The 11,026-nt window shown below is 36.1% G+C and overlaps 1 protein-coding gene across 2 annotated transcripts; it reads left to right on the top strand.

The window, feature by feature from the left end:
- The first annotated feature begins 251 nt into the window (after nt 1–251).
- Nucleotides 252–10,786, top strand: Tps1 (Trehalose-6-phosphate synthase 1). Of its 2 annotated transcripts, XM_065303764.1 has the most exons (8): nt 252–420; nt 482–556; nt 614–775; nt 7,542–7,638; nt 7,707–7,863; nt 7,949–8,251; nt 8,539–10,170; nt 10,238–10,786. In XM_065303764.1, the coding sequence occupies exons 3-8, from the start codon at nt 703–705 to the stop codon at nt 10,472–10,474; spliced, it is 2,499 nt and encodes an 832-aa protein (XP_065159836.1). In that variant the 5' UTR covers nt 252–420; nt 482–556; nt 614–702; the 3' UTR covers nt 10,475–10,786. The 2 variants fall into 2 exon arrangements, with proteins under 2 accessions (XP_065159836.1, XP_065159837.1); XM_065303765.1 differs by lacking the exons at nt 252–420; nt 482–556; nt 614–775 and adding an exon at nt 4,061–4,340.
- The last annotated feature ends 240 nt before the right edge of the window (nt 10,787–11,026 follow it).

Raw genomic sequence — 11,026 nt, forward strand, 5'->3', positions numbered from 1 at the left:
CAAACAATTAAACATTTAACTTCTAATAATATTCACAGTATCACCTCAGTATAAGCAAAGCATTAAATTGTTCATTTGCATTATTCGCATCAGTTTTCATTAATTAAATAGTGTTTAGGACATTATTTCCTCTCTTAATTTAATGACAAAGTCAGTGACGTAATGTGGTACACAAAGGTAAACCAGCTAGAACAGCAGATATCAAACTAATTCCTAACATTCAAAGTCTGTACAGTGAGATATACGTGTGCAGTTATTCGAGTAGCGAGTGCGTTGTCCACCAGCAAACCACGCAATATCTACTACACTTGATAAAAAATGCGACAAATTTTGTTGCGCATCAGTTTCAGTTGAACTAAAAGTGTATCATCAAAACATATTCATCGTGCGTCAAAATTAACTCCTCGCACTGTCCGGGTCGTAAGTGCAACAAACATTTACACAAATCCGAGAAAAACTACAATAAAAATATCTTTCGTAGTGAATGGTAATAAGCGTCGTTACTAAATCGCTTCCCCCACCGCACCACGCCGCATCGGTAATTAGAGATTTCCTCGTAAGTCATTTGGGACCGATGCGATATTCATGTTTTTATTTAAATTTGTCGGCGCAGTCAATAAATCACCGCGTCGCAACGTGATCGCACGTGGAGACTTGTCAAGGCTTTTCTCACCCAAGTTTTCCATCGCCAGAGGCAGTAACATGGAAGGACATCATGTCGAAGGACTCTTTGGCAGACGCTATCCGCGGAATCCTTCGTTTACCAGCTTTGAAAGTAAGTCAATACGCAACTTTCAAATATTTCATCATCAAAGTATTATAAGCACCACGTTATCATTAAACAAACTTAAATATTGATAGTGTTGTAAATTAAGAGACGGAAAATTATAGTGGGGGTGTCATAATAATTTTCCAACAGTTGTACACAGTATAATTTTGCGCTTATTTCATTTGCGTCGGTTTTTTACGTTTTGTAGGTTATTTAATTCTGTAACGCAAATAACCTAGACATAAACTGACATTACTTTAAATTTGAGACCTAAAAAGTAAAATATTTACAGCCCTAGCGCTCATAAACTTTTCATAAACCAAAATTTCCAAAAAATATGCTTAAAAATTAAATTAACATGATAATACCATGTTATATTAACAAATATTACTTAAGTCACTTACTATACTTATGTCAATACCACCAATAAATTAATTATTCACAAAAACAAAATATCATGACTGTTATGATACAATAACGCCACTGTTTGTTATGGAATGAAGGAGTAATAAATAATATGTGCTCCTATAAATACAAGTACAGCACAAACATTATCATTGGAAAAGACGGGTTTACTTATCACCGGACTTACCAACTCACCAACACAACCACACCACATATATACATATCGTTATCATAAATATTTCAAGTAATTATAAACGTTTAGGCTGTACTTACATGCAATAAGGTTGTGTTGGAGAATGCAGATTGGAATTCGGTCTGATTTATCAATACACGCATCGGTATTTCTGGAACGGACTGGATCAAGACTAGATTGATCGAAATTTTGGTGGAATTTTCAATGATTCGGCCTTCGGTCAGTTCGTGTGGTCCACGAGATAACAAATCAGTGTGTTTTTATTTAACATCAATGATTTATATGCTCATTATCAGCATTTCAACACTCTGCAAATGAAAAACAATTTATTGAATACTCATTGAATTCCACAGCGCATAAAAGGGATTTTATAATCGTGGCAAATGTTATCCTCAATAAAACCTGTTTTTGGCGTTTTAAACGATTCCATCAAACATGAGTTATTGTGAAATTAATTTATGGAAACAATTTGTGTAATACCGGTTCTGCAATACGACTAATTTCAAAAGTTTATTCGAGGTAATAACGCATTAATTTACCATAAACTTGCCATGTTCGATATAAATGTGCATTTATTGTTCGAGTGCAGTTTTAATTACGAACATGCGGAATATTTTGAAAATACAATTTTAATATCTGGTTAAAATAGATTATACACCGCATATATTATGATACCTAGAATGCAATCATTTAAATATTGATAAATATAACGCGGCAAGAGATATACATTATAATTTTTATATAAATATCTGCAAAATTTAATCATTTTGAAGTTAAATATCATTTCACTGCACTTTTTCAATTCGAAAACACGAAAATATTAATTTTTCAAAAAGTAGTTCACATTAAGGCCAACAGACGGCGCTAAAACACCGAAATAACTTTTTCTACGAGTATTACACTCTTGTTGTATAATATATGCATTCATGAATAATATGCTTGCATATATCTGGCACTTAATTAAAGATTTAACAGTTGTTCACGCACGATAAGATCCAAATAAACGCATTGCAACCGAATCACGCAAATATTTGTCAGCGGCTTTGCAAAATGCGCCCTAACACATTCGTGAAACGCAAGCTGCAGGCACGTTTGGGCTCTGCTAGAATTCCGCGCGCCATGTTTCACTGGAAACTCTATCTCACAGTCCTTTATATATTCTCAACTCTAAAGTTACCGACACCGACGCTGGAGTATCATCGCATCAGGGCGTAAATGCATAAGTGCACAAATGCACGCGGCAATCCCAGTCGGAGCGCGCGAAGGAAATTGCAGGCGCGTGCTCATTATTGCAGCTGCGACGAAATTATTTCGAGGATTTGCAAGATTAGACACATAATGCGTCGCAGTGCAACGCGTTCGCCCTCAATTTACGGCGGCGCATTACTCGTGCGGAGCATAATCGTCGCGCGAATCGTAAATTGACAACGCGCGACGTTTGGCAAATCAGCTTAAGCCTGCATGCGGAAGTAGATGTCATCAATAGTCATGAAGAGGAAAATCTATGCGAATACCATCCAAGTATAGATCAAAGTGTATAATGTCAATAGGGTATTAGATTAATCGAAATAAAATGTAAGAAACACAAAATTTGGGTAGGTATTGTACGAATATTTTTTGATTAAATATCAAAATTATATAGAAAAGTAAGATTATTACGTGTAAAATAAACTTTTATACACGCAGAGGAAAAATAATGGCGTAGGATGCAAAAAGAAACGTTTTTACGCACTACAAAATATTACCATTGCATTTTTATAGCTTTAATGCACAAATTAGTCAATATTGCAAAAAAATATAATAAAAGAAACCAAATCTATGTTAAGTTTTATCATGTTTAGTCTATAATTAATGGCAATATAATGTGTTAAATGTTATTTTTCAAGTGACAAGGGCATCAATGCGTAGAATTTCGACTACTTGCATCTTATTTGCGCATGACGCGATAAATATTTGTTTATTTACATAAAGTTGGAATTGCCACAGTTTAATCTTCATTGTCGAGGACATGACCGCAATTTTTAATAAAAAACCTCGCAATATAAGCACTTTTAAACACTAATACTCAAAAGTATATTTTTAAGCACTCAAAACATCACCGCAAACATAATATTATCATTATTTATGAACTTTTACAGTATTTTACCACGATTGCAATTAATATTTATTATCTCAACCAAATAAAAAAATCTTAACAAACACGGACCCAAGCAAGGCTCGCGACAATCATCAAACACACGCGTGCACACTGTATACACACACACATTATGATGAAACGGGTGAATTTCCATTTCGTCAAGATATTCTCTATGACACACACAGCAGGCATTCGGTTTTTATTTTTGTCGCCCCCCGAGCGCGAAATCATTAGCATGTCCACACTCTGCGCACGTGAAAAACTGTTGATGCGATTGTGTGACACGTGACGTCATATAATGACCCTAATTGCGGCGATCTGTTGAAAAACACAGCTTGGAAATTAACGCCACAACCAGTATACCTTGATATAAACATTAACATGTAAACAATTATGTAGGTAATGTATGGTCGTGAAAATATCGCCGGTGGAAAGAGAAATGAAAGCACGGCGAGTGCGCGACAAGCCCCGCGCGCTGCCACGAAATCGCACAAACACAGATAAGAGATGCGTGTGCTACGAATTGTACCCTAATAAATATCGTGACGGCTTTCAGTGATTCGTTCAGTACGGCTGCTTGTTTGGTAGACATCTAGTCTGAATGTCTGAGCATATACAGTGCATTAATTATTTATTTTTATTTAGAAAGCCGACTGAAATTAGAGAAATCATACACGTGATTTGATTTTAAATTGGGCGGTGTTTATTTTATGGAAACTCGACTTTTGCAAATTGTTTGTGGTAGGTCTTGATTTGAATTCGATGCAAAATGGTGCAGAAGAAACTCGTCCAGATTCAGTTTGATGACCAGGGATATTTTGATCAAGAAAATGAAGGTATTTTTGTTTATGAACTTTGTTTTAGAGCTTTAGACGTCAATATTATGCAATGAACCTAATTTTTATCTGTTTAAATTTACACAAAATGCAAAAAACAAAAAAAGAACTTGAAATGCAAAACAAGTTTAATCAATAAATGACATAATATTTATTAATGAATTACTCTAAAACTAACTTTTATAGATTAATAATTTCTTTACAAATCTATTCCATAATCAATTTTGGATCTATTCACGCAAAGATTTAAGTTATAAAGTTATTTTATCATAATTTATCGGCCAATATATGACAAGTTCAAAATTTTTAGAAAACTAAATTTTAATTGTTTATAACTTTGCTTTCAATATTCTGTTAAAAAAAATTTTCACATAAAATGATAGAGAATTCAATACCGAACAAACTTTTGTAAAAATAACAATAAAATCTCAATTAGTTTTCGAGTAATTATTGAATAACGAAAGCTATAAAATTAATTCGCGCGCTTCGCCACGCCATGTTTGATAACCGTGATGTTAATCACAAAAACAGTATTAAACCATGTTTCATGCCTTTAAAACAGCATATTTTTGTTTCTTTTCCGTGTTTGTGCCTATATAGCATATTGTATTGAATAACTTGTTGATTTTGGTGATTTTCGCGTTGACGCACAAGCGTGCGCGTTAATTTATAATAAAAACTCGCCAAACTCGCCGCACGTTTACTTGTTAACTATCACAATGCAAACATTGTTCGACACAATCGCACATAATTGCTAATAATCATGCTGCATTATTTCGGGCAACAGAAAACGCAATTGTATCCACTGCGTCCAAAATAATTCCGGCGACATCGATGCGCAAACCGCACCAAACCGGTAAAAAGCCGATAGTCGAAGAAAAATTATTATTTTTTTAGTTGAGACGGATTTATAATATTTTAATATATTATTAATATTATAATAGCCAATATTTCTGTTGATGGGAGGTCGGGAATGCGATTGATAAAATAGTTAGCAATTTAGTGTTATGACGATAATGACTCTCTAATGATCCCAAATTTGTTTACGGAATTCGGCCCCAGTTTCTGTTATCGATGCAATAAAATATGGATCAATTACATCATATTTATAGGAATCACAAATAAAAATTTTCAAAAATTGGCAATAAAAATGCAATTTCGTTATTTTGATGATTAAATTAAATTAATATAGGTCACCACTCAGTATAAAACAGCATAAAAGTAAACATCGATAAGAACTGTTGGCAAAACTGGGTTAAACGACTGCGAAGTTTAAAAATTGCGCCTGTTATATGATACAGCGCACATTGCGAAAAATATTTTTGTTTATTTTATACCAGGGCTACGACTTAAACATTTAATTATGCCCACTGATTAATTTAGCTGTGCAACCTGTGCAACAATATTTTGATATATTTAACGTTTTACGCGCTGTAGCGTAAAATCAAAAGATTATAAACGATTTTCTAAAATCTTCCCTCCGCTTACCAATGTGCGTCTATAGCGATTAGAGATGATTAATTGATTCGAGCGTGTCAAACAAGTCGTTAACTTGATAATTATTTATTGAATAATGCTTCTCAGTTTACGTAATTTTCGGCCGGCTGCCGAAACTGCTGATGCGCCGCGAGCCGCTTTGGCGCTAATAGTCGCTCGCTTAAATAATTATTAATGCGATCGAATGTTCGTGCGCGTACATGGAAACGCGTTCGGAGATAATGAACTATTAGATGAGAGCTTTGACAGGAAGGTCTTTGTGCATCGTCATGCATAAATGCACTTATAATTTACATACTTACGCCACGCATTTTCAATTTTCGGAATTACTCGAATGGAAATTTGATTGAATTTCTAAGAAAATATTTAATTACTAAAATTTTATCGCCGGATAAAATTTTCCATGACTATTTTTATTATACAAAGTGATGTATTGTTTTATTGTCGTAAATATTTTTTCATTCATCCATATTCATGACAATTTTTTATTATTTATTTTTTCATCACGACAAATTTAATTATCTTTCAATAAAAACTTTTGTTTTCACAGAATTACAGTTAATCGATACACTTTCATTGTCATGGCCAATGTCGGTATCATTGCGTGACATTTTCAGTGTTTACTTTTTCTCAAAATACCATTGTCATAAAAAACCAACACACGAATTCCAGTGAACTAACCTCAGACAAGAAAATTAATCGTGTACCATTAATTTGTTTAGTCTGGTTAGATTTTTTACCATTAATAAAAGATGCAGAGATAAATATAAGACAGATCAATGCGAACAATGTTTATTTATAATGTGATCTATATTTATTAGTCTGTTTACTGTCTAGATTTGCTCAGAAACGTCCTTAAACAACAAATATCGTAACGTATTTGTTTGCGTGAACAAATTGCCATGATGTTCATTAGCCAGTTCTACTTTGTGGCTTATAACCGGTGCATTTAACATGGTTTCTGTTACGCATCTCGACGTAACGATTGTTGTGCTTGTTTAATTTTATACAAAGTGCAAATTATTGTCACACTGCAACGCATTAACGTGTTAACAAGGGGGAATGTTGATAAACATTTAGACATACAATGATTATTCAGGATGTATTTTTATGTTCTTTATCAGTTGATTATTATAAATTATCTAAATCTATCAACAATCAATATAAAATCTGCATACTTTTTTTACCCTTTCGGATAAAAAATCGTATTTTTTTATTGAAATGAATGTGAATTCGTCATATCGCGATAAGATTCTGGAGCTCCGGATAAATCGAGCCGTTTGGCGTATGCGCGCCGTTTTAAACAAATATGTGCGTATAGATTTTAATAAGTGTTTCCACAATAATAATCGTAAATATGAATGACCATTGGACCGATAATCTTAATGACCCCAACGCAAACAGCGAGTGTGAGTTAAACTTTGCTCTTGTACGGTTTTGAATCAGCCGCGATGCATATGAATACGGGCGGTCGTCGTGAGCGTGCTTTCAGTGCAACGCATCAACCTGTTTGTGTCCGTACTCACCCGCCCGCGCGCCCTTAATGTTATAAACAATCACAAATTCAATAAAAACATTTTGTTTACCTCGTACATATTTAAAAACATATTGCTCGGGTTTTGTTTTTATTTTTGCGGTGTTGGTGATGCGCGGGTGAAGGTTCTGATTGATGATTTAACGAAAACAATATGTCTGTTAACATAGATGTGGTCACCTCCTCGGATAGCATGATTGTGGTTTCCAATCGGCTGCCATTCGTTTTAGAGAGGAATAAGGACGGAGACCTTTGTAGAAAAGCCAGGTAGGTTTTAAAACAATTTTTTTTTTGGGAAAATTTGGGAAATTTTAAATAAAATCATTTTTATTTAGCGCTGGTGGTCTGGTAACCGCAGTCGCCCCAGTTGTAGTCAACTGTAATGGTCTCTGGGTTGGATGGCCGGGAGTCCACTTAGATGATCCCAATGAACCTATTCCAGAATCAGATCCTCAGGATATCACACCAACAGCTGGTCTTAAATCTGATAAGGTAATAACACCATCAAACCAGTTCTATCCAGTTCAAGATATCTCGATTCTAGGAGCAATACCCTCATATTTTTTTTAACTTCCAGGTCGTTTCAGTTCGTATTGACCCGAAAGTCTTTGACTCCTACTACAATGGTTGCTGTAACGCCACATTCTGGCCCCTATTCCATTCAATGCCCGACCGGGCCACCTTCAATACCCATCATTGGAAGGATTACATCACAGCAAACAAAGAGTTTGCCAACTGTACCATGACCGCTCTCAGGCGACTGAAGAAAGAAACTCAGAAACAAAATGGAACCACTAATAATCTCACAGGTCCCAATGATGCGCCACTCATCTGGATCCATGATTACCATCTCATGTTAGCCGCCAACTGGATTAGACAGGTATGTCCAGCATTGTTGCTAGCCAACAATGATTGTTTTCTATTAACTGGCGAATGGTTTATTGATGCCATACGTTAACGCGCATTAGCATTATCAGCACGCTTTATTGCTGCAATACAAAACAATATATAAGTTATTGTAATTGACATGCGCTTATCGACGCGCATTATCAAGGTCACCAAAGCCAGAGATCTCTGCTTTCCGCTTTCTGTGCTAGACACTTGATAGTCGTGCTCTAATTTAAGTTCGTTGAACCAGAAACTTATTGCATATTTATTTTGTATCAGGCAGCTGAAGAGGAGGGCATCGCATGTAAATTAGGTTTCTTCCTGCACATTCCCTTCCCTCCCTGGGACATCTTCAGATTGTTCCCCTGGTCGGATGAGATTCTACAGGGAATGTTAGGCTGTGATATGGTGGCCTTCCACATCACGGACTATTGTCTCAACTTTGTGGACTGTTGCCAACGAAATTTGGGATGTCGTGTTGACAGAAAGAACCTCCTAGTTGAACATGGTGGTAGGACTGTTAGGGTACGACCACTTCCAATTGGTATTCCCTTTGAAAGGTTTGTGGAGTTGGCTGAGAAAGCTCCCAAGGTGCTCTCTACGACGCAGAAGATTATTTTAGGTGTGGATAGATTAGACTATACCAAAGGACTGGTAAACAGATTGTTAGCATTCGAAAAGTTGCTGGAGAAACACCCGGAACACAAAGAGAAAATTTCTCTGCTTCAAATTGCGGTGCCATCTCGTACTGACGTTAAGGAATACCAAGAATTGAAGGAAGAAATTGATCAACTTGTGGGACGTATAAACGGTCGTTTCACCACGGCAAATTGGTCACCAATCAGATATATCTACGGGTGTGTAAGTCAGAATGACCTAGCTGCTTTCTATCGCGAAGCAGCTGTTGGTTTGGTTACACCCTTAAGAGATGGAATGAATCTAGTCGCAAAAGAGTTTGTCGCTTGCCAAATCAACACTCCACCAGGTGTATTGATAGTATCCCCATTTGCGGGTGCAGGTGAAACCATGCATGAAGCATTAATCTGCAACCCATACGAGATTGATGGTGCAGCTGAGACCATCCATCGTGCACTAACCATGCCGGAAGACGAGAGAATTCTTCGCATGAATTATCTCAGGCGTCGTGAGAAGATCAACGATGTAAATTACTGGACGAGGAGTTTCTTATCAGCAATGGGATCTTTGATTGCACAAGCAGATCATGACGACATCGGGGCAATTACAATGCCCGCAGTGACCTTAGATGACTTTGATGAATATCTTGCGAAATATATTGGCAACTCACACAAATTGGCACTCTTACTGGATTATGATGGAACTCTGGCACCTATTGCTCCGCATCCAGACTTGGCTGTCATACCAGCAGAGACTAAACACATTCTTCAAAGGTTGTCAAATATCTCAGATGTGTATATCGCTGTTATCTCCGGTCGTAATGTGAATAATGTTAAGGAAATGGTTGGAATTGAAGGTATAACTTATGCAGGTAGTCATGGTCTTGAGATCTTACACCCTGATGGTACCAAGTTCGTGCATCCAATGCCCACGAAGTACCAAGGTAAAGTAGGGGAACTTTTAAAGAACTTACAGAAAGAAGTCTGTAAAGATGGCGCTTGGGTAGAAAACAAAGGAGCTTTGTTAACATTCCACTTCAGGGAGACACCCGCTCATCTTCGGGAACCCTTAACGACCAGAGCGACCAAACTCATAGAAGATGCTGGTTTCAGAGCAGCGTCAGCACATTGTGCCATTGAAGCGAAACCACCAGTACAATGGAACAAAGGTAGAGCTTCAATTTATATTCTAAGGACTGCATTCGGTGTGGATTGGAGTGAACGCATCAGAATAATCTACGCAGGCGATGATGCTACTGATGAAGATGCTATGCAGGTATGTAATCATTCCCAAGTGCTTCTTCTTTAAGAAAATTAATATATATATATATTTTTTTTTTCAGGCTTTGAAGGGTATGGCAGCTACATTTAGAGTAACCTCTTCACAAATTACCAAAACCTACGCCGAGAGACGTCTTCCCTCGACGGATTCCGTCCTAACCCTTTTACGTTGGGTGGAACGTCACCTCAGCAGACGCAAACCCAGCTTGGACGCTGGTTACCGAAGGGGCTCCCGTTCCAAACAGGGCCAAGGCGCCGTCCAGATGGAAATGTCCTATTTAGTTAAAGAAAAGCACTAGCCTTTTCTTATTTTTATGCGTAAAATAAAATGGAAGTATCCGGGCATCAAAGATGCAAGTCTTATATACTCGCCGTTTTCGATTAGAAATTTCATGTAATTTTGTTGGATTGAGGAGAAACAATGCAGTTATGCATTTCTGTGCCATTTTGTGAATGAAATTTATGTAAATTTTTACAAATAACAGTAAGTAATATAAGTTATTACGTGAATTAAAATAAAGAAACATAGTTTTTAGTGTAGTTTTAGTTTTTTTTTCTAAAGTTTATTGTTTTGTATTTCACATGTGAAAATAAATGCAATAAATTTGAAATTTTAGTTACAAACATAAATCATTTCGGAAAAAATATCGAAAATTCAATGTTATTATAAATTATTATGGTTTATATTGAGTGTGAAGGATAAAAAACGTAAAAAATTATTTTTTTCCCATTTCTTCGCATACCCTTGAATTATTATAGTGGGATTTATAAAAATTTAAGTTTAATCGTACAACATGATGTTGACTATTCCATCTGCCTAATATTTGTAATAAAACCACATCCATGAATCA

Source organism: Atheta coriaria, unplaced genomic scaffold (genome assembly GCF_025399875.1).
Source record: "Atheta coriaria isolate IRGN ID8LTWV9N9 unplaced genomic scaffold, Caltech_Dcor_3.1 hic_scaffold_5_pilon, whole genome shotgun sequence".
NCBI lineage: Eukaryota > Metazoa > Arthropoda > Insecta > Coleoptera > Staphylinidae > Dalotia > Dalotia coriaria.

Coding starts and splice junctions, on each gene's coding strand:
- Tps1 (XM_065303764.1), top strand. CDS start 703: ATGGAAGGACATCATGTCGAAGGACTCTTTGGCAGACGCTATCCGCGG. Junction 7,864..7,948: donor CTGGTCTTAAATCTGATAAG/GTAATAACACCA, acceptor TTTAACTTCCAG/GTCGTTTCAGTTCGTATTGA. Junction 10,171..10,237: donor CTGATGAAGATGCTATGCAG/GTATGTAATCAT, acceptor TTTTTTTTTCAG/GCTTTGAAGGGTATGGCAGC.